General features: G+C 42.5%; 2 protein-coding genes across 7 annotated transcripts in view; both read right to left on the bottom strand.

Moving 5' to 3' along the window:
* LOC103136326 (protein SOGA3) overlaps positions 1–21,782 on the bottom strand; it is a 36,218-nt gene extending 14,436 nt beyond the window's left edge. Inside the window, exons 1-12 of one of the 6 annotated variants that reach the window (XM_016671542.1) lie at positions 21,386–21,781; positions 19,530–20,432; positions 6,683–6,907; positions 6,085–6,243; positions 5,071–5,142; positions 4,380–4,699; positions 4,061–4,217; positions 3,864–3,933; positions 2,706–3,252; positions 2,497–2,626; positions 2,071–2,404; positions 55–141 (exon numbers count right to left, since the gene is read on the bottom strand). In XM_016671542.1, coding sequence (XP_016527028.1) covers positions 2,294–2,404; positions 2,497–2,626; positions 2,706–3,252; positions 3,864–3,933; positions 4,061–4,217; positions 4,380–4,699; positions 5,071–5,142; positions 6,085–6,243; positions 6,683–6,907; positions 19,530–20,309 — 2,571 coding nt within the window. In that variant the 5' untranslated portion in view covers positions 20,310–20,432; positions 21,386–21,781 and the 3' untranslated portion in view covers positions 55–141; positions 2,071–2,293. Of the gene's footprint in view, positions 142–1,318; positions 2,049–2,070; positions 2,405–2,496; positions 2,627–2,705; positions 3,253–3,863; positions 3,934–4,060; positions 4,218–4,379; positions 4,700–5,070; positions 5,143–6,084; positions 6,244–6,682; positions 6,908–7,102; positions 8,006–8,958; positions 9,356–19,529; positions 20,433–21,385 lie in introns of those variants that run through there. The other 5 variants (XM_016671475.1, XM_007549560.2, XM_016671562.1 and 2 more) reach the window with 5 other exon arrangements.
* Positions 13,638–19,444, bottom strand: LOC103136405 (elongation of very long chain fatty acids protein 4-like). The gene is made up of 6 exons (XM_007549680.2): positions 18,989–19,444; positions 18,382–18,569; positions 18,141–18,221; positions 16,986–17,157; positions 15,826–15,953; positions 13,638–15,724 (listed from the first exon to the last, which is right to left on the bottom strand). Exons 1-6 carry the CDS (start codon positions 19,053–19,055, stop codon positions 15,398–15,400), a joined length of 963 nt encoding a protein of 320 aa, XP_007549742.1. The 5' UTR covers positions 19,056–19,444; the 3' UTR covers positions 13,638–15,397.
* Positions 21,783–26,021: the final 4,239 nt, after the last annotated feature.

Below are 26,021 nucleotides of genomic sequence, written 5' to 3'. Positions count from 1 at the left end.
CGTACGTCTTGTAAGGTTCTGGGACGTGGAAGTGGTCGTCCTTATTTTAAAACAGCCACCAATTGCCCAGCTACTTTTCGGACAGCTGAAACACTTGAACACTTGGTCTGGGCTGGGACGCAACAGCACTGTTAAAAACAACTGCAGTGAGGGGGAATGCCTGCAGTTAAAATGATGCTTTCATTAACTGGAATAAAATTCCCCTTCCTCCCTTCCTTCCTCCCTCCTACTCGTGTCTCTCCTCCTCTTCCTCCCACAGCTGGCCCTAAGACAGTGTGTGACGTGCAACATCCCACCGGTGGGATAAAAGAAGCGGACCGAGTCCACCTCCCATCCTGGTGGCCAGACGAGAACCCCCCATCTGCACATTTTTGTGCTGGGTCTGCAGACCCCACCCGTGGCTATTTTTAAATAGTCTATTGCTGCAAAAAACCACAATCCAAATAGGTAAAACGCCAGTCTCTCTGTCTATGTGGAGGGCTAAAAGGGTCTGTAATGATGAACTTGTACTCTTATAACAAAAATGCATAGCTTTTGGAGAATGAGAATGGGGGGAAAAAGGTTTAAAAAAATACACCAAGCACAAAAAACGATGATATCAAGGGGTAGCATCAATATCTGGAGGTTTAGTGACTCTCAAGATATGGACAAATACCATAACTTGATGCAAAATAAAAGAAAGACGCATAGAATAATCAAAGATACAAGAAAAATATAGAACATTACAGAAAAAATGTGCACACAATGCCCACATATTTGTCATTTTTCTTCTGTAAATGACCAATAGACCATTTCTTGCACATAACGTCACCCGCTCAGTGACTCAGCACAGGGAAGCTTTCAAGACACGCACAGTGACTTGCAAAACTATTATTTTTTTTTTATCTTTCTCTATTTGCATTTTGTCAAAAATCCAACCATGGTTAACTCCATTATATTTGGATCTCATGTGATAAACCAATGAAAAGTGCCACATGATTGGGAAGTTGAAAGAAAGCGATACATGGCTCTGCAATTGTGTAAAAAAAAAAAAACAAACAAAAAAAAACTAGATGTGTGGCATTCATTTTTATCCAACCTCCTTTAATCTGATGATATCCTGAAATAAAGTCTGGTGTAACAAGTCGCTTTCAGAAGTCACTGAATTAGTTGATAGAGAGTGTGAAATTGAATAAAACTGTTCTGTGCCTTCAGAGGCCTCCACAAATATGACCTTTATGGAAGAAGAGAGCCATTTTTTAAAAGCCTTGTTTAAAGTTTGTCACATATGTACATGGCAAACATCAGATGAAACCAAACTTAAACACACGTTGCACACCATCCTAAACATGTGTGGTGAAGCAGCATCGTGCCGTGGGTTAAGGAAAGTGGTCACAGCTGATGAGAAGACAAAGCTAAGCACAGAGAATTTTTGGAAGGAAGGAGTGAGTGGGGTTCCTAATAAAATGAAAAAGTTCTGGGGCTGTGAATACTTCTTACAGAGGAAAACATTACGCAGAACATTACAAAGAATGACAAGTACACGGAAACCCCACACATTTTGTGGTCTGTCTGTATGTTTGTGTTTTTAATCTACTGTGTTACAAAAGACGACCAAAAGATGATGAGTTACACATCATACCATCAGCTCAGTGACTCAGCACAGAGGGGCTTTCAGGAAACAAAACAAATGTAGCACTGACAATAACGGTCACTGTTATTGTGGGCATGAACCTGAGTTACTGGATGCATTTTCACTGCAACGCACCACTGCTGCTGTAACCCAAACCTCAGCATGCACCGTCCCCCTCTGGCTGCACCCAGATGTATAGCAAATGTCGGACGAGCTGGGAATATCTCAGAAACCGTTGTTTTGTCAACCCATTCAAAACCCCCCAGTGGATGAATTACATAAAAATAAACCGAGTGCAGTCTACACAATGTGGTTTCAAGCTGTTCACAGTTTAGTAAACAGATTCTTTTTTTCTTTTTTGTCCTTTCTTGCAACGATCCCAGAGCTTGCTTAAAACACAGTGGGCTCGAGTTTTTCAGTGTGTGCTTGAAAGTGAATTCATATGCGACAACACTCACCTAACTCTCCAGCATCACTCCTAAGCTACGCTGCGTCCAGGGTGTGGCAAGCCATTGCAGTCCACGGATGATTGGAGTCGTACTTGGGGAAGTGGAACTGTCCTGTACCTTGAGTGACCGTATGCGATGCGTTGAACGTAACAGAACAGAACTTAAGATGAACGAATAATGTAGCAAACAATATGAAAAAGAAAAGTGCACTGCGTGGTCTTGAGCGTGTGCTTTACAGAACAAAGAACAGGGTGAAAAGAAATACCAGTTTGAAAATGGTGGCATAAGAGAGCGAGGAAAACAGAACGAGGATGAGGATGAGCAAAATAATGGGTTGAAACATCTGGGTGGATGTGAAGAGCAGGATTGCAGTTGATCAGAATGAGAAAACTCTACAAGGAAACCACAGAGGTGCGTTCGTCTGCAGTGGCTTACAGACAGCGGTTCTTCTGGCTGTTTGTCGTCCTGCTTGGGGACATCCAGACGGTCTATGAAGGTCTGCAGCTCTTTCCTGAAAGCTTTCATCTGGGCATTGATTCGATACAGCAGCTCATGCTCTCTAATCCTGCAGAGCAGACGTGGAAAAGCTGAATCCAGGGTTTTCACAATGCAGTCTAGTGATTTATTATTTATTTGTTTATTACCTGCCACCTTCTTCCTCCTCATCCAGCCTGGCAAACAGCTCCCCGTTGGTTACGTACACTCGGGCCTCAGCGATGATAGTGCTGGTGTCAGCGATGAGCCTGTCGATGGTCCGGCCCAGCCTCTCGGCCTCGATGCGGATGTCTATCATCTGCTGCCGGTCCCGCAGGCTTCTGGATAAAAAACGGCTATCTACTGGAGAGTAAAGGGAGCGCGTCGGGGTGAGGCAGCGGAGGTTTCTCACCTCGTCGGAGTCGCTCTCTCCCCCGATGGGGCCCTCGCGCTTGCGGTGCGGCGGGAGGAGGCGAGGGGAAGCGGCGGAGGCCGACGGAGTGTCGTCGTCCCGGCCCCCGTCACTCTCCGCGTCGCTATCCCGCGGGCTGCCGCGGATGCCCAGGTGGGAGGCCAGGTCGTAGCGCTGCATGTTGGAGAGCAGCACGCGGTTTTCGTACTGGAGCTGCATGACTTTGCCGCTCAGTTCATTGATCTGCAGGCGTGCCGCTTTCAGCTCCTCTTGGAGCGCCTCCAGTTTAGCCTGATCACCCCCACCTGAAGGCAAGTAAAAGTGAAAATGAACTTCAAGCACTAGCATAATTCAACAATGCTATTGGAAGACATATGGGATCGTTCCTACTGCTACGTTAGTAAATAAGGAAGTGATCTCTCAAGTAGGGCTGGGCAATGAATCGATAACAATATATATCGTGATAGACACGCGATCAATATCAATACAAAGCACATCGGATATTATGTTAAACAATTTCGCAGAACAGAATTACGGGGGATGTGAGTAGAGGAAAGGCTTTAACTGCTCAACCTCTCAAAGTCAGCTAAGCAAAGAGAGTGGCATCAACTAACTCACTCTCTCTTTGGTTACCTAGCAACAACCTGTTAAATAACTTGCACAGCAGCAGTTACAGGTGAAAATGAATACAACAGCTCCAGAAGAAATTGTGGATAAAACAGGAAAGGTCATATCACCAGTTTGGCAGTAATTCATATTTTTAAAACAAACAAACAAAAAAATAAATAATTATCAGCGCCTGATGTGAAATGCTTGTGTCATGACATGTTTTTCAGTCATATTGCCCAACCCTACTCTCAAGTGAAATCATTTATTTGCCGTGCAACATAGTTTTCATTTCAAAAAGCAAACAAACCTCCTCCGTGTCTTGATCCGGCCTCATGGGACCCAGCCTTGTATTTGAGCTTATTGAGCTCATTTGTTACCTGAGGAAATGTAAATTCAATCTTTGGTGAGGTGGCTGGTCAAACAGCAGAAAGTTTGGAATTTAATTGGTGTAAAACAGCAGAACATACATAAATATATATATTTTATGTAATCCACCCAACAAACCTTTTTATTCTCTTCTTCTACATCAGCTAAGTTCCTGCGGAGGAGTTCTGCCTCATCCTCCACCAGCTGCAGCTGCTGCCTTAGTTCGGACAAAGCCTCGCCTTGCTCCCTGCTCTGCTGGCTGCCGCCGCCACTGCCATCCCCTCCTGCTGCCAGACTAGAAAATACAGGTAAATATAAGTTTAGGTTTGCTGGCTTTCTTTAAAAAAAAAAAAAAGAAAAAAGAAAAGGACAAGCTTTCAAATATCAAATAAAATTCTTCACTTTTCAAATTCCCATCACATTTTAACATCTAAAGTGTTGATTGAGATGAGGGTACCTGTCCTCTCTCATGTCATCCAGTTCAGCCTTCAGTCCTCTGTTCTCCACCTCCAGCTCCACAATCTTCCTCCCCAGGATGTTTGCCTCCTCTTCCACCAGGCGCAAGCGGAGCTTCAGCTCAGACTCCCGGGTGGTGGGAGGCCCCCCGGCCTCGCCTTTGGGCAGCGGGCTGTCCACGTCCCCATAGAAGGAGCGGTACTTCTGCAGCTCCTGCTCCAGACGATCCTTCTCTTTGTCGATCTTCGCCATCTTTTTTCTCATTAAGATGGCTTCCTCCTTGATGAAGGCGAGCTGGCACCTCAGGTCCTCATTTTCTTCCTGCAAAATGGTAAGGTTGCTTTTTACTTGCTCTGGTTTCTGTGACTTCTTTATGTCTTAAGCACCTACAATTTTCATTACAGTAGAATCTGTATTTTGACTCGGGGTCAAAATACAGATGCACAGCACACTTGATTTTATTCGGAAAAAGCTTTTAAAAATAATGCTTCCTTCTTCTTGCGAAACAATTACACTGTACTGTTTTGTTGGTCACGTTAAATGTGAATAGAACAGATTAAATGGAACAAAATGTGAAACATCTTACAGGGTATTACTAATTGTCTGGGAATTGTGCAATTTAGGCCTTATTACTTAAAATATCCATGGAGGTTTAGTACTCAGTGGTTGAGTAAACACAAGACTTGACTCACCTCAACGGGCGTCTGTGGCATCTTTTTCTCAGTTCTCTGCGCGTCCTTACTTCCTTTTCTTTTCAGGGAGAGCTGCACAGAAGCAATGGCAATTATGTCATATTGTTTTCAAACTGAAAGTGGTGATTTAATCCAAATTTTTTTTTACATTACCAAGTTTATTTACAGAAAAAAAACTCTCACTAATTAATAAATCCTATCACTGGGCAACATTTTAAAATATAAATCAGGCTGCTCAGATTTTATTTTCTGTTTTTGAAGCACACAATCAAAAACATCCCTAAGAACAATTTACGGGGTCAGAAATGTGTTGTGTTGCAATTAATTGAAAGGAGTTGTTCTGGGAGGGGGGGAGGATTGAAATGCACAAACAAGCAGGAGGCGATGCTACTTAAATTTGACTCATTTTATGCATTTTTGGTTTTGTGTGTTAATGAAAATCCTTGAAAACCTAACTCAGTCCCATAAACCAGTGAAAGGTCGTGTTTTACCCTTAAGAAGAACTTAAAAACGCATATAGATTTTTGCCTTTGTACAACAAAATCCACGATTCGAGCGTACAGTGTGCATAGTTCTCTCTGTACGGTACGAAATCACGGGTCATGAACTTTCCACTCCCATCATGCATTGTGTCGCTCTTAAGGAGGGATTATTTCGACAGAAATCTCTGAAATAATAATTTAAAAAATAACCATATTTAAGCATAAACTTAAATGAATGGTTTACCCAAATGACCAATAAAATCCACATTCCTAACATAGTTTCAGGGCTCTACAGCTGCTTATTACAGTATGAAACATTTCTTTCTAGCCACCTTCACTGCATCCTGCCTTGTCACTACTTGAAATTGCACTCTTTATCTGCTGCTTTTTTTTTTTTTAGTTACACATTGTCTTTCCTCATTCACACTCCATTGCCATCCAAATCGATTTTAATCAAGTTTAATTTTCCTCCCCTTCTGACCCAACGAAGTAGAAAAACGAACAAACGCGTCGCCTCGACTTTCTTTCTCACCTCTCTGGCTTTCTCCAGCTCATTTTGCAGGGCCTGTTTGGTGACCTCCACTTCTATCAGCTGCTGCCTCAGCTTCTCGTTCTCCTCCTCCGTCCTTGTCCTCTTCTCCTCGACATTCTCCAGTTCGTGGTGCAGGCGCACCGACACGTCCTTTGCCACCTGCAGGAAGAGGCCAAGAAAGGCAAACACACAGTGCCTTGTGAATGTTTTCGTAAACGCCAGGCTAAAGGTCGTTTGTTTAAGTCTGGCGGTGTGTGACGGCAGGGAAACAATAAAAGATGCATGACAGTGGGTCCTGATGACCACGATCGATGGCACTGGTTTAGGACTCTGCTTCAATACATCTGAATCCAAAATGTTAATGTAGCCAGAAATGACTCAACAAAGAGGCTAAATACAAAACATGTGATTCTTTGCAAGGTTTAATTTCTAACAAGTTGTGAAAATCAGTCCGCAATCTTTACTATAACGCACTATTCTGTGTTGATCTGTCACATCAAACCGGTGTAACTTGGCAAAAATATGAATAAAAAGTAACTTTAAGGGCAAAAAGTTGTTTTTCATACATAAGGGCAGATTACAGGCATCACGGACTTACCTTCAGGTCTTGCTCCAGACTTCTGAGGAGCTCTCCATCCACTTGGCCGCTTTCATTAAACCTCAGCCTCTTCCTCTCGGCCTTCTTCAGCCGGTATTGGAGGATGCGACAGTTTTTGTTGGCCCTCTCCAACTCTCTGCGCATGTCCTGCAGCTGACAGGCGTCCTCTTCATAGAAAGTGTCCCGCATCTCATCCATCTCTGCCCGCATCTCCTCAATCTCAATCTAGAAAACAGCGAATCAATGCTTTATCAGCTCATTGCATGCAGCAAATAAAAATGACAAGGTCCCCCCACATATAGAAAATAAGCCAGCGCTAGCGTGGTGATGCCCCTGCAGCACGCATGCAAATACAACAGGTGTAGCTGATGCTGCGGTTCGTGTGTGTGTTTGTGTGTGTGCATCTTTAGCTATATTTACCTTTAAATCTTCATTTTCGTCCTCCAGCCTCTCAATTTCTTCTTGCAGCCTTTCGTCGGGCTGAGCAGACGGCTGTGGAGCGGCGGGCTCGGGGGACAGCTCCGGCTCCGGCTCCGACGCTGGCGGAGACGCGGACTTTGTCTGCATCTTGGCTCCTTTCTTCCCCAGGCTTTTATTCAAGTGAAACTGTATCAGTTCGGACTGCAAGCATCCTTCCTTCCAGAAACCGGGTCCGCATCCCACAGTGCTTTTAGAGCTCTTCTTATTGCTGCTGCTGCCGCCTCCAGCTGAGGCGGACTCTGCGCCTCTCGGGTTTTTGCTCCTCAGTTTCGGGGACTTGGATGCGCACGGCTGGTCGGAGACAACGCGGCTCGAATCGGCTCTGGAGGGCGAGGAGGCGTCGCCGGCGGCGCCGGCGGTGGTGGGGCGGGCGGAGTCTTCGGTTGCCTGCGCCGCCGCGGGCCTGCTCGGTGTCGGGCTTTCAGCACCAGCAGACTGGACAGCGGCCGCGCCTCTGCCGGGAGGAGCACTTCCGGCCTGCCGCTCCCTGCCTGTGGAAACGGGAGAATGACCTCGACTACCTCTGCCTCCTCCTCCTCCTGCTCCTCCTGCTCCACTTGCTGCCGCTTGCTTTGGTGTGACGGGCTTAGCCGAGCCGCTGCCCTTCTGCACAGTTTTAGATCCGGTTTCCTTGACACCGGCTGGAGACGACGAGCGCGCCTGCTTCCGGCTGCTATTGTCTGGCTGCCGAGAGGAGTCGGCAGAGGATGGGTTCATCATGGTGTCAGAGGATCAGTTCATTCTCGTTAGCATCCACCCTCTCCATCTGTGTCCAGACTAATAAGAATCTGTAGAGATCGCTCTACAGGTCCACCAATGTCTCCCAAGTTTCTTTGTCTTGCCCTGTGGAAAACAATGAATTAGGGAAAGAAGAAGAAGAAAAATGGTTCCCCCTGAACCCAATCGAAGGTAATAAGATTAGGCTCTTGTCAGTGGAAAGTTGCCAGCAAAAGGCGGGGGTGGGGCTAGGTGGGGATACAATGTGATCAATGATTATGCAGTTTGCCCTTTTGGGTCTCCGTTTGATTCCTGCCTTTTGTGTGAGATCAGCTGCAGTTCGGGTAGTTAGACATTTGCGTCAGATGCGCCCAACGAGCGGGCAGAGAGGGAAATGTAATGTCACTGAGCTGAGGCGGCAGACAACCAATTAAACCTCGCTGCCGTTTCACTGACACCAGAGCGCTGATGTCAGTGAAACGGTTCTGATCGGATTCAACGGCAACAAAAGCAGCTTCGACGCTGGACGAGAAGCACCAACTCATAAAGAGTGGAGCTGCTTCCTGTCAGCCATCATTTTATCCGCCACATCCTACATGCCGGATGACTCAGTAAGCCGACTCGAACGGATGGAGGAGCAGATAAACAGAAGTGTCTTAGGCCACTTGATGGGAAAACAAATATCTCTTTTTTTTAAGTCTATTTAATTGCTAACATGATTCATTTAGTTTTTCTTTTGTGTGCGTGTGGGGCTTTTAAAGCTCTAATAATGAAGAGCTTCTTTTTCATCCATTGATTCAGCTGAGCGACATTAAATGAGTCTGAATAAAGAGAAAGCGCAACTCCGTTCCACATTCTAGGAGAAGCAACAGCAAACCAGCCACGTTGCCGGCCTGACAGCAGCTACAGAAAACAATATGGACAACAGTCCAACGTTGTCCTTCATCCCGGTTACTGCTGCCTAATTCACGCAAAACCTGTGTGTTTTCTTCTATTTTCTTTTTTTTTTTTTTTTACAAACAAACAAACAAACTAAACCTTTAATTCTGAAAATAATCATCCCGGAATCAATTTCTTACCTTTTCTGTTCCGCTTTGTCGAATCTCGGGCAGATAGTGGTGATGAAGAGGAGAGAGGAGATGCTGACTGGACCGCCTCCCGAGCTCCAGCCAACCTGTTTCAATATTCATGACATTACATCATCACTGGGAGGGCCGCGGCCGGGGATGGAGGCGCAGGCGGCCGGCTGCTCTCATTGGAAGGAGAGACGGGACATTACCGGTCCTGCTGTCCTCCATGTCTGTCCCATCCCGATTGGACAGTAGGGTCCTCTGCTCCAAACCGGCGGACTGTGAGATGGGCACTGAGGTTGAATACACGGAGTTCTGACATTTTCCCAACTGCAGGACTTTTAGCTTAATGAGGTTTTGAATGGAAGCTCAGCTGGAGAGGCCAGAATGTTTGCAATAAATAAATAAATAAATAAATAAATGAGCACACTGAGAAAGAAGATCTGTCTTGTGTAGTTGATTAGTTATAATTCTGGAAAATGATTTCTGAACCACTGCAATTACAGCTGCTGCAGGCGTTTATAGTACGTCACGAAAGACTTTCCAAACAGTTGTATTTATGCTGGTGTCTAATAATTAGTAATTAGGTCATTTCTGACAATATTTGTCTTTACTGGGTTATATTTAGGGGTGTCAAAGTAAATGGGGGTTGAATGCACAGCTGCGTTTTACATTTTAATTGTGAGTGATTTAGAAACACACGGGTCGTTTTCCCCTGCGCTTTAAGTCATATTTGACTTCCAGATGAAATTCCCTCCAAAACACACCGAGTCTGTGGTTGCAATGTGAAAAACATGCAAACATTTCACGAACACTTCTGCAAACCACCGGTCAACCTTTCGTTTTTCCTCTTCGAATCTCAGAATGCACAAAACGACTCGGTGTCAAAGAGTCAACAATATAGACGAAGAAATAAAGCCTGGTTTGGTCAGCAAATGTCAACTTGGACCGACTGTGACATTTCTTTCCAGCTGTTTTTTATTATTATTATTATTATTATTTTAAATATAGTGTTGCAGATAATAAAAAAAAAAAAGTCAAACCAGACATGAAAACAAGAAGCTGTATTGCGTTTGGAGACAGACCAGAATCCTTCGCTTTCAATGATTGATGTGTTCCTGACTGTCTGAGTCGGGACAATCGCAACAGTACAGAACAGTAAAGTTTGCCACATTACTCATGGTTGATAGATAGGTGCCCACCTACGCTCTCGGTTGCTGGCTTGTTGTTGAACACACGATCCACTGCTTCGTGTATGTCAGTGAAACAAAGTCTTCAGCTGGGATTTGCTCTGGCCCGAATGTTTTACAGCTTGGATTTTAACTCTTGTCAAGGCTTCAGCGAGGCCACACCTCTTGGCCCCGTACTGACGTGTAATCCATTACCTTCTGTCTCTGCAGATTGTGGAAACACTCTGTCTTGATCTGTGAAGAAAAGTCAGGCTGCTCTCTCTCTTGTAATCTCAGTTTAATTAGCAGGAGGGGGAAAAAATGTTGCAGGACCAATAAGCTGCAACTTAAGGATGAAGATCTGTTTTCTTTGAATAGGACGACAGATGCTCGGGGTCTCGCTCTCCCTTTTCACTGCGACGTGGCCACATCCCCCACATTTAAACCCCGGCCATTCAGTCATTTTCAGTGACAGATGTCTGCATCACCGAGGCCTTTGTCTACCAGTCATTATTAATCTGCCCTGTGCGTGGCGTAATCAGAGATGATCAAGCGTTTATTTGTGTAGAAAGGTTTGCTGTTCTGCTCCACATAACTTGTCGTGCTTTGACACAATTGCCAAAAAGGGAACTGGGTGAGACTTCTTAACTGATCAAACTGATTTTTTTCACTTATTAAACTCAAATACTCTGTGCTACAGGGATGTGCAGAAACGATACGATGTAGCTACGTGTATTTTAAGGAAATAAATACCAAACTGGCAGCACACAGTATTGCCAATGTCTTTTAGTGTTTTCTTTTGTTTTTTCAAGGCAGGATAATGACAGAAAAATCAAAACGTGTTTTCCCACGCATAGCACCTATTCTTTAGCTCATTGCTAATTCAGCATCTTTGAGCTCGTCATTTATTAGGGGTCTTAACTTTTTTAATTCATTGCAGGGGCTTTCAAACATCAGGTTCAGCCGGTGTAGAAACCCCACACAGGAATACATTAATACATTATGTGTTGCTTAATGAGCTTAAGCTTTATCTCATTAAGATGGTATTTAGTGTTAATCCCGGCCTTGAATGAAAACAAAATTAGCTTTGGAATTGTCCACACACTGCGTTAACTAAGAGGACTAACATAAACCCAGTAAATAAATAAAAAATAAATAAATCTGTAAGATAGAGAGCGCATACCATTCAGCAGAACTCAGACGAGTCCATCAATGCTGATCCAATGAAAATAAATTTGGAGTATTTGACTGTATCGGCACAGATCTCTGTCACAAGCTGTGCGTAGGTCAACAAAGACCGGAGACATCCTGGAGAAACGGAGCGCACCGGTAGCATACAAGGTCAACACTTCAAAGCACCTAAAAAGGAGAAATCTTTGCTCACTAAGCAAAGATTTTAAGATGTTGTGATGGTTTTGTGATGCCTTTAAAAACAAAACCACAAGTCGTTAGCCTCATTTAGTCAACAACTCGTCAACCACATTTAGACCGCACGAGGACTTTTCAACCACGTAAAAGAAACATACGTGTTCAGATTTCTCTTTTTAATCACATACACATGTTTTTAATCAGATACATCAAACAGCGTTGCTGACGCTGATCATGTTAAATTATTATAAGTTCAGTCAGTTTTTTTTTTCTTTCTATTCTGCATATTGTAACTTTGAGGCAGGAACAACTGTGGGATTCCTGTGAAGCTGATAGGTTTATACAACCTAAAGAAACTACATCATTAGCTTAGCTCTGATTCACTCTGACAGGCTAACACTTGGCATTGACAACATTCGCTTCCTCTGGAAAGGATGCTTCATTGATCTGCATGCAAAAGCTACATTCATACTTACTCAAGCATATAAGTTATGATCAGAAATAGTGTTTTTAGGTTTTAAAATGTCTTTTTATTTTATTTTATTTTATTTTATTTTATTTTATTTATTTATTTATTTTTTTGCACCCAAACAGATTGTGGGAAAAGAGACTTGAGTCTAGTCCAAAGAAAACGCTGCTGCTGAAAACGTGGAACTGAATCAACAAGTTGTGAAATCTGAACTAGAACGCAAACACCATCCATAAAATAGCCCTCTGCAATTGCAGGCCTCCCACTCTGAAACTCTATGGGGGTGCAGCACAAACATGCATGGAGAACAACAAGTTTCACAATCTAACACACAACAAAATACCTCCTCTGACTGCTCCAACCGCACACCCACACACACACACATGCACCCTTTTTAATGGTTTATTGCACCAATGTGCTTTCCCATGTAGATGCCAGCTGATTTAGGGAGAAAAGGTTTGTAGGAGAGAGGCGATGAGGGGTTGGGTGGGGAGGGTTTCTTTCTGCCTGTGAGGTGGGGGCAGGCGCACAGCTGCTGTGTGAAGTAACCATGGAAACCTTTGTCTAAATTCATCGAAATGGGAGGGGCATTTTCTAAGAGGCTACACACACACAAAAAAAGAAAAGAAAGAAATAAAAAAAGAAATAAAACACAAAAGAGTTTTTCATTTCTTTCACGGTACCCGTGTTTTTATGCGACCGTGTTTAATTTCAGACCACTATCAGACACCATAATTTACCTGGGTGTTATTTGACAACAAACCCCAGGAATAACAAGTCATCTAAATTTGAGACTGGCACAAGAGCAAGTCATTTCAATAAACCTAATTTGAAACACATGGGTTTTATTTTTTCAGCTCATCTGTACAAATAACACAGCGCCAGCAGGAACTGTAGCGCAAAATTGGGCTTATTTATTTAGTATAAGTTTTATAGGTGCAGCCATGTTTGCATACATTTTGGCCCTGCTTAGTTTGTTATATACATAAGAAAAGCGTTAAAAAAAAACAAACAAAAAAAACAGAACATAAACATATCAATTGAGACTTTATTACTAATTGAAGGATCTGGTGTATCTATGCTTTCCATATTTAGTCTAAGAATCAGGAGACAGATAGTTAAAATCCAATTTGAAATATTGGAGTCTTCTCTATATAACGTAGTGATAACCTTAATTTCACTTCAGCAATTTTCATCATATTAAATATTTTACGAAGTATTCCACAGCCTGTTTTAGAGAGCATGTTGATTCAACATTTGTCTACGAGGCTGCATTGGCTTTATGAAAATTATCATGATAAAATTGTTAATTGCACTGAATTATTTTAAAGGTTGACCATGCGTAGCATTTCCTGTAATAAAAATATGAAGATGCACTTATGTTTAACAAACACTATCAAATGACCAGCACACATTTCTCAAAGAATCAAGAAATGCTTTTATTTCTAAAGGCATGAAGTCAAAGTCTGTTCACAACTTTCAGGTGTAAAGGGTTTGGATGTTTTCAAGATAGATTGTGTGAAGTTATTATATGTATTTTTCTAACCTGCAATAGGGTGATATCACCTTGTGACCCCAGTTGTAAAACAGTTTGAGAAACATTTTCTTCCACCATTAAAACTAGAAAACCATTGTTTCATCATATTATTCACAGATATTGCACTAATCTCGTATAAAAAATATTTTTTAAATGAAAAGGTCTAAACCGCCATTACAATAAATGATTTAAACACGGGGATTCAGCGTCTTGTTCATGAAATTTCAGCTGGCTATAGTTGTGTCGCTAGAGTGCCCTCTAGTGTCCGTGAAAATGTATTGCGCTTCACAAGATCTAGACAGGTAAGTTGTACAGGCATTAATTTTAATTAAATTTAAAGAAAGTTCAAAGATATGACTCCAAAAGAAAAGCAAAAAAAAAAATAAATAAACATAAACATTAGCCATGTGGACGGATAAATGCCCACTCTTAAATGAGAGGAGTACAAAATATCACAATGAAATATGTACATCACAAAAATAAGACAAATACACAGACGAGCACGCTCAATTAGATGGAAACAGGTATTTACATAAGATTAAATATTTGATCATAAATAATAATAAATGCATTGGTTGATTGCTGATATAGAGCTGATGTACACTGTATCTGACAGGCAATGAAAAGTTTCTTTTTATTCTTTTTCTTACAGTAAAATAGCATCCCTGTCACCAGCTCTAGTTTTAAATAGAAGACAGACTCGGACTGAAAAGAGGGAAAAGGCCACCTCTTTCAATCCGAGTCTTTTGTAGATAAATTTACATTCAACTTAGCTCAAGCCTGAGCGTTGGCTGCAAACAGACGAGAAGCTCAAACATATTTTACTTGAAGCGGTGCTAAAAGGTAGTCACCGAAACAAAAACAAAAAAATCAGTGTAAACGCAAAAGCGAACCCAGAACCGCGATGACGCCTTCCTTCCCGGTTCCAAGACAAAACCGCGAGATAAGAAAATTTATAATATATAAAAAAAGACAGAAAAACATGTCAAACGACAAAAATCCACCCGTTTTTCTGTCAAAAGGGGGGAAACAGAGACTCTCATCAGAGAACATTGGTAACATTTCATCACATGACAAACGAGTATGGATATACAAAAATCAGTTCTAGTCATATACAGACAAAACAGACGATCATTATCCCGTCTGGTGAACAAAGATGGATCAACGTCATCCCGCTCTCATTTCATTTCTTTTTTTTGCTTCTATGTACATTTTACTCTTTGCTGCGTGTAAGTAGATGGCATCCTCAAAGTCAGATTCCCTATACGAAAGTGAACAGTGATTAAAAAGAAACACACATCTAAACAAATAAATCTAAAGATGTCTCGTTTTCAACGAGCTTGAAAAAGGAGGACAAAACGACGTTGTCATTTTTATAGCTAAAAAGATGATGAGCAAACAAACTTCAAGTAGAAACTGAAACATTTGTGCGTGTGTTGCCGTCTGTATTCCTGCCTCATTACAGTGTTTGCTATTTACAGCCCCAGACTTCCTCTGACGGAGCTGCTGCGGCGGCGCCGCCGAGGCGGATCCGTGAGACGTTTTCTTCTCAGGCTCCATGTCGGGGAAACTTAACACTCGTTTTCATACCAGATCTAAACCACGACAAAAAAAGACAGAATACTACGATATATCCAAACCGCCCCTCGATGACACTTTTGGGTTATTAGTGGCCCTCTCGCGTCTGACCTTTGACACCTTCTATTAAACAGATCAATTCCCTCCCACAGAAGATCTCATCATATATTTTTTTTTTTTTTATCTTGAACAACTCAGGTCGACATGACTTAAAGAAATAAACTTACCCGGACACGTCCGTCCCTCTATATCTTCCTCAAATTAAGCGTTTCATGTTTCGAGTGGAGACCCTCGCCTGCCTTTCGCCTTACCTCCCCATCCCCCCGTCTAATCTCTTTTAGCGCGTCCTTTCCTCTTTCTCCTGCCAGAGTTCTCCTGGGGCTTCTCCTCTTTGCTCCCCGTTAGCGGCGCTCCGTTGGCAGCTCGGCTCAGGCCGTTCAGGTTGCCGTTGGAGACGGCCTTGCCCGCCTTCGAAGAGGAGGCGGTGTCGCGGCGTGCGGGCTGCTGGCGGCGGTAGGTCTGGTAGTAGAAGTTGCCGAACAGGACGATGAAGGTGATGGCGTAGCAGATGAGGGAGTAGTGCATCCAGTGGGGGAAGTCACAGTTGACGTACAGCGACAGGGCGGTGTGGCCGATGGTGACGTGGAACTGGACCTGAGGCATTTATTTAAAAAAAAAAATCCATTACTCTAAAAAAAATTTAAATAAAATCCAACCTACATGTTCTTTCCCCCAAAAAGCCTTTTGTTTCTTACCATCTGAATGATGGTCAAGTACTTTTTCCACCACAGGTACTTTTGGATCTTCGGTCCGCAGGAGGCCAAGCCGTAATACAGATACATCAAGACGTGGATCAGAGCATTCATGTGTGCACCAAAGAACGCTGCAGGGGCATAAACAAAGTAAAGTCAGGGTGTCTTTAAATACTTCTTGTACTTTTCCATTAAAGCAACAAAGAGTTTTAGTAAAACTTCAGCAAAGGCCCCTTTGGAGAAGTGTTCATTTAGACCACATATTTTAATTTAAATTTGATTGATTTCATTTTGATCACAATTAGTCATTTCTTATCATTTTAGTTTCAGCCTAGTTCTAGTCAACGAATTTCTTAAGGCCTCACATCTTTGTGGAAGTATTTTTTATATCTGACATATATAACAAAGGATGGAATTGAATTAAAATTAAGCTTCACTTTAAAGCAAATAGATTATGTTTAATATTTTGAAACATCAAGTATAGAAGTATAAGTATAGCTATTCCCTCCCCCATTTATTCATTTAGAAAAACATGGCTCATTTCACAGCTTTATTCAGACTTTAGTTTGACAGGTCAGTATAGTCCCCTTTTTATGATTGGATGAGTTATATTACTAACGTGGGATGTCGTTTTGCAGTAATCAAGCTTTTATTTTGGAGAGTATCTTCAAGCTTCATTTTCAAAACTCAACATAATCCCCTTTTCATGTCTGGTTTAGTTTCATGATTAATGTAATCTCCTTTTGCTGTAATATATTCCAATGTATTCCACAAAATGTTGAGGCTTTTGTTTTGAAGAGTAATCTTGAATTCATTTTGAAAAATCAACATGATTTTTTATATTTTCAAGATTAGTTTAGTCCCATTATTAATGTGGCGCCGATTTATTGCAATCATAAACTCTACAAAAACTTTTATTTTGAAGAGTGACCATCGTTTTTGAAAGGCCAACATATTGAATTTTTCACAGTTTGTTGAGTTCAGTTTGCAATGTACCGTCTTTTTCCGCAGTAATCTACTAGGTCAAACACTGACGCTTTAAATTTGAAGAAGCTTTTTAGTCATTATTTTAAAAGCTCGACATAATCGTTACGTATGAATTGTTTAAAAAAGTGTGTATTTTGCATTAACCGCAGAGACTCATGACGTTGTGAGCAACTCACACTGTCCTCCGGCCACCCACTTGATGCCGATCCACCACAGCGTGAACATGGTGCAGTGGTGGTAGACGTGCAGGAAGGTGACCTGGTTGAACTTTTTCCTCAGAATGAAAAACACCGTGTCCAGGTACTCGATGCCTTTGGAGATGAAATACCACCAGAGAGCTCCTGCCACCTGTCTCCCACAGGAACACGTGGCGAATCAGGGAGGTGAAGGTAAAAACACTTGAACACAAACAGAGCTACAACAATAAAACCAGAAGCCAAACGTGTGCGAGGGAACCGTGTTTCTCTTTCCCTCTCATCTTTGACATCCTAACCTCACCGTAAACATGAGAACAATGTGCTCACGGGTTCTGTGTCGAGCTTGTATCCATGTCATGGAGCAACAAAGAGTGAGGTGAAACAGAACACCGACTCCTCCGTCAGCTCACGCGTTCTTCCGTGGTCCGGCTGAACGGACGCTAATCAGGTTTCCGACGCCAGAAAGTGAAGTGACAATGAAATGCTCACGTTGCCCATCCTAATCACTTTTGGTACATTAGAACTTTGTACACAAGAAATGTCAAAACGTGCAAAAACTAGTCCTTGATACCTTTTAGAGACTTTGTCAAGCTTGCAAGCAAGTTATTCAACAGTTGGAATAAACTCTGAGACTAAATGTACTCTGTATTCAGTGCATTCACTTCAGTGCATGCAGTTATATTCTAAGGTGGAACAATATAAGATATATATATATATATTTTAGAAATAAAAATATCTCAGAAGTGTAACATGCATTGGTATTTGGCCTAACTGAGTCGATACATCTTGCCCGACGTACAAAATGCTATTACAGTCAATGAACTGAAGTAAATTCTGAGAAATCCTGGAAGGAAAACTTGAAACAACTTTTTTATTTGCAAAACCATTCTGAAAACCAATTATCCATTTTCTTCCATTTGACTCTCTCTCTCTCTATATATATATATATATTGTGTGTGTGTGTGTGCATGACAGTAAATCTTAATAAAAACTCTGAGGTTTGTGGTAGAAGTCTAACAACATGTATAACAGTGGCAGGAATACATTAGCAGGATACAGTATCTTGTAAGATAGTGTGCATGTGGTTGTTTTTTTTAAAATGTTTTTCAGCTTTCAAGACTCCACAACACTCACCCTGACTTCATTCGGATCATCTGAGTAGTCCACAGGTTGACATATGTAACTGTACTGCGCTGCCCGGGCTGCCATAAAGAGCTGAAAAAACAAAAAGAGCAAAAGGCTCATCGTCGCTGCACAATACCAATTTTGGGAATGCTGTGACGGGGACATGCACGGATGAGAAAGGACATGGGTGTGCGGCTAAATCTGTTTCAATAACAACAACAACAACAACAAAAAAAAGTGCAGCATGTACCTCTTTAAAGATGAAGAAGTTGAGGAAGACCATGCTGAAGTTGTAAACAATGAGCGTCTTGCGGAGCTGGAAGGGCTCTCTGTTCTTCATGTACTTGGGCCCCAGCCAGAGGAAGAGCAGGTAGGAGCTGCTGATAGCCAGCGTGGGGAGCGGGTTGTCCATAAGAGGCCATTTCTCCACTCGCTTATCTGCAAGACACACATTCCCGCTTACACATGAAGCATGCTAAATGCTAAATGTTCACATTATAGGACCTGCTGTCAGAAAGCTTACAGGATGTTTCTTTTTTTTTTTCTCTCTCCCCATCTTTCTTACAGTAACATAAAATTCAATTTCAGTGCCATCACCAAGCTGATTTCCTCCAAACATTAACCAAGTCTGAAAGCTGAAGATGTAGACATTGTCCTTTAGGAAATAACAGTGATGTGTGTCACAGACTCATTTTACACGGTCATTTTTAGCAGCACAAGACGATGTTTGAGAAGTCCGCCACAAAGTTTCTAGTTTATGGAGTACGGTCAAATTCTGGCAACCGCAAACAAAATCTCTATCTTCAGTTTCTCATGGATCCCACCCTCGGAGCCAGCAACATGCTGCTCAGTATTACCTGCAATAGTCAGGGTCCATTTGTAGAACTCTATGGTGTCGTTTATTAAATGCGTGACAATCTCCATGGTAACGACCTGCAATCAAAGAGACGGGTAAGAAAAAAATAGCTTAGCTCATAATCTGTTGAGTCTGAAGAGCAGTCATTGCTAATGTCGCGCTGAATCTAATCATTTTTGCTCCTTCCGTTTTCCATATGCGTTGTTCTGAAATAGTAACCCGTTAATAGGTGTCCGATAATCAAAGCCTGTGGCAATCATTTGGTCTTTTTTTTTAATAAGGCTGTTGTCCCACGAGGCTCTGATTGGTGAGCCACAGACTTCGCTGCGCACACAGGGGAGCACCGGTCCGCAGAGCGCATGTGTCAGCGCATCTCTGGCCAAAACACGACCACCAGCGGGAGGAGAGAAAGGGGTTGGGGTGGAGAGGGTTTGGGGGGCGGTTGTGTCAGGCTCTAGTAAAACAGATCATATCCCGACAAGTCAAACAAAAAGAATAAAAATAATAANTGTTTGTGTGTGTGCATCTTTAGCTATATTTACCTTTAAATCTTCATTTTCGTCCTCCAGCCTCTCGATTTCTTCTTGCAGCCTCTCGTCGGGCTGTGCAGACGGCTGTGGAGCGGCGGGCTCGGGGGACAGCTCCGGCTCCGGCTCCGACGCTGGCGGAGACGCGGACTTTGTCTGCATCTTGGCTCCTTTCTTCCCCAGGCTTTTATTCAAGTGAAACTGTATCAGTTCGGACTGCAAGCATCCTTCCTTCCAGAAACCGGGTCCGCATCCCACAGTGCTTTTAGAGCTCTTCTTATTGCTGCTGCTGCCGCCTCCAGCTGAGGCGGACTCTGCGCCTCTCGGGTTTTTGTTCCTCAGTTTCGGGGACTTGGATGCGCACGGCTGGTCGGAGACAACGCGGCTCGAATCGGCTCTGGAGGGCGAGGAGGCGTCGCCGGCGGCGCCGGCGGTGGTGGGGCGGGCGGAGTCTTCGGTTGCCTGCGCCGCCGCGGGCCTGCTCGGTGTCGGGCTTTCAGCACCAGCAGACTGGACAGCGGCCGCGCCTCTGCCGGGAGGAGCACTTCCGGCCTGCCGCTCCCTGCCTGTGGAAACGGGAGAATGACCTCGACTACCTCTGCCTCCTCCTCCTCCTGCTCCTCCTGCTCCACTTGCTGCCGCTTGCTTTGGTGTGACGGGCTTAGCCGAGCCGCTGCCCTTCTGCACAGTTTTAGATCCGGTTTCCTTGACACCGGCTGGAGACGACGAGCGCGCCTGCTTCCGGCTGCTATTGTCTGGCTGCCGAGAGGAGTCGGCAGAGGATGGGTTCATCATGGTGTCAGAGGATCAGTTCATTCTCGTTAGTATCCACCCTCTCCATCTGTGTCCAGACTAATAAGAATCTGTAGAGATCGCTCTACAGGTCCACCAATGTCTCCCAAGTTTCTTTGTCTTGCCCTGTGGAAAACAATGAATTAGGGAAAGAAGAAGAAGAAAAATGGTTCCCCCTGAACCCAATCGAAGGTAATAAGATTAGGCTCTTGTCAGTGGAAAGTTGCCAGCAAAAGGCGGGGGTGGGGCTAGGGGGGGATACAATGTGATCAATGATTATGCAGTTTGCCCTTTTGGGTCTCCGTTTGATTCCTGCCTTTTGTGTGAGATCAGCTGCAGTCCGGGTAGTTAGACATTTGCGTCAGATGCGCCCAACGAGCGGGCAGAGAGGGAAATGTAATGTCACTGACCTGAGGCGGCAGACAACCAATTAAACCTCGCTGCCGTTTCACTGACACCAGAGCGCTGATGTCAGTGAAACGGTTCTGATCGGATTCAACGGCAACAAAAGCAGCTTCGACGCTGGACGAGAAGCACCAACTCATAAAGAGTGGAGCTGCTTCCTGTCAGCCATCATTTTATCCGCCACATCCTACATGCCGGATGACTCAGTAAGCCGACTCGAACGGATGGAGGAGCAGATAAACAGAAGTGTCTTAGGCCACTTGATGGGAAAACAAATATCTCTTTTTTTTAAGTCTATTTAATTGCTAACATGATTCGTTTAGTTTTTCTTTTGTGTGCGTGTGGGGCTTTTAAAGCTCTAATAATGAAGAGCTTCCTTTTCATCCATTCATTCAGCTGAGCGACATTAAATGAGTCTGAATAAAGAGAAAGCGCAACTCCGTTCCACATTCTAGGAGAAGCAACAGCAAACCAGCCACGTTGCCGGCCTGACAGCAGCTACAGAAAACAATATGGACAACAGTCCAACGTTGTCCTTCATCCCGGTTACTGCTGCCTAATTCACGCAAAACCTGTGTGTTTTCTTCTATTTTCTTTTTTTTTTTTTTTTACAAACAAACAAACAAACTAAACCTTTAATTCTGAAAATAATCATCCCGGAATCAATTTCTTACCTTTTCTGTTCCGCTTTGTCGAATCTCGGGCAGATAGTGGTGATGAAGAGGAGAGAGGAGATGCTGACTGGACCGCCTCCCGAGCTCCAGCCAACCTGTTTCAATATTCATGACATTACATCATCACTGGGAGGGCCGCGGCCGGGGATGGAGGCGCAGGCGGCCGGCTGCTCTCATTGGAAGGAGAGACGGGACATTACCGGTCCTGCTGTCCTCCATGTCTGTCCCATCCCGATTGGACAGTAGGGTCCTCTGCTCCAAACCGGCGGACTGTGAGATGGGCACTGAGGTTGAATACACGGAGTTCTGACATTTTCCCAACTGCAGGACTTTTAGCTTAATGAGGTTTTGAATGGAAGCTCAGCTGGAGAGGCCAGAATGTTTGCAATAAATAAATAAATAAATAAATAAATGAGCACACTGAGAAAGAAGATCTGTCTTGTGTAGTTGATTAGTTATAATTCTGGAAAATGATTTCTGAACCACTGCAATTACAGCTGCTGCAGGCGTTTATAGTACGTCACGAAAGACTTTCCAAACAGTTGTATTTATGCTGGTGTCTAATAATTAGTAATTAGGTCATTTCTGACAATATTTGTCTTTACTGGGTTATATTTAGGGGTGTCAAAGTAAATGGGGGTTGAATGCACAGCTGCGTTTTACATTTTAATTGTGAGTGATTTAGAAACACACGGGTCGTTTTCCCCTGCGCTTTAAGTCATATTTGACTTCCAGATGAAATTCCCTCCAAAACACACCGAGTCTGTGGTTGCAATGTGAAAAACATGCAAACATTTCACGAACACTTCTGCAAACCACCGGTCAACCTTTCGTTTTTCCTCTTCGAATCTCAGAATGCACAAAACGACTCGGTGTCAAAGAGTCAACAATATAGACGAAGAAATAAAGCCTGGTTTGGTCAGCAAATGTCAACTTGGACCGACTGTGACATTTCTTTCCAGCTGTTTTTTATTATTATTATTATTATTATTTTAAATATAGTGTTGCAGATAATAAAAAAAAAAAAGTCAAACCAGACATGAAAACAAGAAGCTGTATTGCGTTTGGAGACAGACCAGAATCCTTCGCTTTCAATGATTGATGTGTTCCTGACTGTCTGAGTCGGGACAATCGCAACAGTACAGAACAGTAAAGTTTGCCACATTACTCATGGTTGATAGATAGGTGCCCACCTACGCTCTCGGTTGCTGGCTTGTTGTTGAACACACGATCCACTGCTTCGTGTATGTCAGTGAAACAAAGTCTTCAGCTGGGATTTGCTCTGGCCCGAATGTTTTACAGCTTGGATTTTAACTCTTGTCAAGGCTTCAGCGAGGCCACACCTCTTGGCCCCGTACTGACGTGTAATCCATTACCTTCTGTCTCTGCAGATTGTGGAAACACTCTGTCTTGATCTGTGAAGAAAAGTCAGGCTGCTCTCTCTCTTGTAATCTCAGTTTAATTAGCAGGAGGGGGAAAAAATGTTGCAGGACCAATAAGCTGCAACTTAAGGATGAAGATCTGTTTTCTTTGAATAGGACGACAGATGCTCGGGGTCTCGCTCTCCCTTTTCACTGCGACGTGGCCACATCCCCCACATTTAAACCCCGGCCATTCAGTCATTTTCAGTGACAGATGTCTGCATCACCGAGGCCTTTGTCTACCAGTCATTATTAATCTGCCCTGTGCGTGGCGTAATCAGAGATGATCAAGCGTTTATTTGTGTAGAAAGGTTTGCTGTTCTGCTCCACATAACTTGTCGTGCTTTGACACAATTGCCAAAAAGGGAACTGGGTGAGACTTCTTAACTGATCAAACTGATTTTTTTCACTTATTAAACTCAAATACTCTGTGCTACAGGGATGTGCAGAAACGATACGATGTAGCTACGTGTATTTTAAGGAAATAAATACCAAACTGGCAGCACACAGTATTGCCAATGTCTTTTAGTGTTTTCTTTTGTTTTTTCAAGGCAGGATAATGACAGAAAAATCAAAACGTGTTTTCCCACGCATAGCACCTATTCTTTAGCTCATTGCTAATTCAGCATCTTTGAGCTCGTCATTTATTAGGGGTCTTAACTTTTTTAATTCATTGCAGGGGCTTTCAAACATCAGGTTCAGCCGGTGTAGAAACCCCACACAGGAATACATTAATACATTATGTGTTGCTTAATGAGCTTAAGCTTTATCTCATTAAGATGGTATTTAGTGTTAATCCCGGCCTTGAATGAAAACAAAATTAGCTTTGGAATTGTCCACACACTGCGTTAACTAAGAGGACTAACATAAACCCAGTAAATAAATAAAAAATAAATAAATCTGTAAGATAGAGAGCGCATACCATTCAGCAGAACTCAGACGAGTCCATCAATGCTGATCCAATGAAAATAAATTTGGAGTATTTGACTGTATCGGCACAGATCTCTGTCACAAGCTGTGCGTAGGTCAACAAAGACCGGAGACATCCTGGAGAAACGGAGCGCACCGGTAGCATACAAGGTCAACACTTCAAAGCACCTAAAAAGGAGAAATCTTTGCTCACTAAGCAAAGATTTTAAGATGTTGTGATGGTTTTGTGATGCCTTTAAAAACAAAACCACAAGTCGTTAGCCTCATTTAGTCAACAACTCGTCAACCACATTTAGACCGCACGAGGACTTTTCAACCACGTAAAAGAAACATACGTGTTCAGATTTCTCTTTTTAATCACATACACATGTTTTTAATCAGATACATCAAACAGCGTTGCTGACGCTGATCATGTTAAATTATTATAAGTTCAGTCAGTTTTTTTTTTCTTTCTATTCTGCATATTGTAACTTTGAGGCAGGAACAACTGTGGGATTCCTGTGAAGCTGATAGGTTTATACAACCTAAAGAAACTACATCATTAGCTTAGCTCTGATTCACTCTGACAGGCTAACACTTGGCATTGACAACATTCGCTTCCTCTGGAAAGGATGCTTCATTGATCTGCATGCAAAAGCTACATTCATACTTACTCAAGCATATAAGTTATGATCAGAAATAGTGTTTTTAGGTTTTAAAATGTCTTTTTATTTTATTTTATTTTATTTTATTTTATTTTATTTATTTATTTATTTTTTTGCACCCAAACAGATTGTGGGAAAAGAGACTTGAGTCTAGTCCAAAGAAAACGCTGCTGCTGAAAACGTGGAACTGAATCAACAAGTTGTGAAATCTGAACTAGAACGCAAACACCATCCATAAAATAGCCCTCTGCAATTGCAGGCCTCCCACTCTGAAACTCTATGGGGGTGCAGCACAAACATGCATGGAGAACAACAAGTTTCACAATCTAACACACAACAAAATACCTCCTCTGACTGCTCCAACCGCACACCCACACACACACACATGCACCCTTTTTAATGGTTTATTGCACCAATGTGCTTTCCCATGTAGATGCCAGCTGATTTAGGGAGAAAAGGTTTGTAGGAGAGAGGCGATGAGGGGTTGGGTGGGGAGGGTTTCTTTCTGCCTGTGAGGTGGGGGCAGGCGCACAGCTGCTGTGTGAAGTAACCATGGAAACCTTTGTCTAAATTCATCGAAATGGGAGGGGCATTTTCTAAGAGGCTACACACACACAAAAAAAGAAAAGAAAGAAATAAAAAAAGAAATAAAACACAAAAGAGTTTTTCATTTCTTTCACGGTACCCGTGTTTTTATGCGACCGTGTTTAATTTCAGACCACTATCAGACACCATAATTTACCTGGGTGTTATTTGACAACAAACCCCAGGAATAACAAGTCATCTAAATTTGAGACTGGCACAAGAGCAAGTCATTTCAATAAACCTAATTTGAAACACATGGGTTTTATTTTTTCAGCTCATCTGTACAAATAACACAGCGCCAGCAGGAACTGTAGCGCAAAATTGGGCTTATTTATTTAGTATAAGTTTTATAGGTGCAGCCATGTTTGCATACATTTTGGCCCTGCTTAGTTTGTTATATACATAAGAAAAGCGTTAAAAAAAAACAAACAAAAAAAACAGAACATAAACATATCAATTGAGACTTTATTACTAATTGAAGGATCTGGTGTATCTATGCTTTCCATATTTAGTCTAAGAATCAGGAGACAGATAGTTAAAATCCAATTTGAAATATTGGAGTCTTCTCTATATAACGTAGTGATAACCTTAATTTCACTTCAGCAATTTTCATCATATTAAATATTTTACGAAGTATTCCACAGCCTGTTTTAGAGAGCATGTTGATTCAACATTTGTCTACGAGGCTGCATTGGCTTTATGAAAATTATCATGATAAAATTGTTAATTGCACTGAATTATTTTAAAGGTTGACCATGCGTAGCATTTCCTGTAATAAAAATATGAAGATGCACTTATGTTTAACAAACACTATCAAATGACCAGCACACATTTCTCAAAGAATCAAGAAATGCTTTTATTTCTAAAGGCATGAAGTCAAAGTCTGTTCACAACTTTCAGGTGTAAAGGGTTTGGATGTTTTCAAGATAGATTGTGTGAAGTTATTATATGTATTTTTCTAACCTGCAATAGGGTGATATCACCTTGTGACCCCAGTTGTAAAACAGTTTGAGAAACATTTTCTTCCACCATTAAAACTAGAAAACCATTGTTTCA

Source organism: Poecilia formosa, unplaced genomic scaffold, assembly GCF_000485575.1.
Source record: "Poecilia formosa unplaced genomic scaffold, Poecilia_formosa-5.1.2 Scaffold0, whole genome shotgun sequence".
In the NCBI taxonomy this organism is placed as follows: Eukaryota; Metazoa; Chordata; class Actinopteri; order Cyprinodontiformes; family Poeciliidae; genus Poecilia; species Poecilia formosa.
The sequence above is the reverse complement of the archived record's forward strand: the minus strand, read 5'-3'. Positions and strand labels throughout refer to the sequence as shown.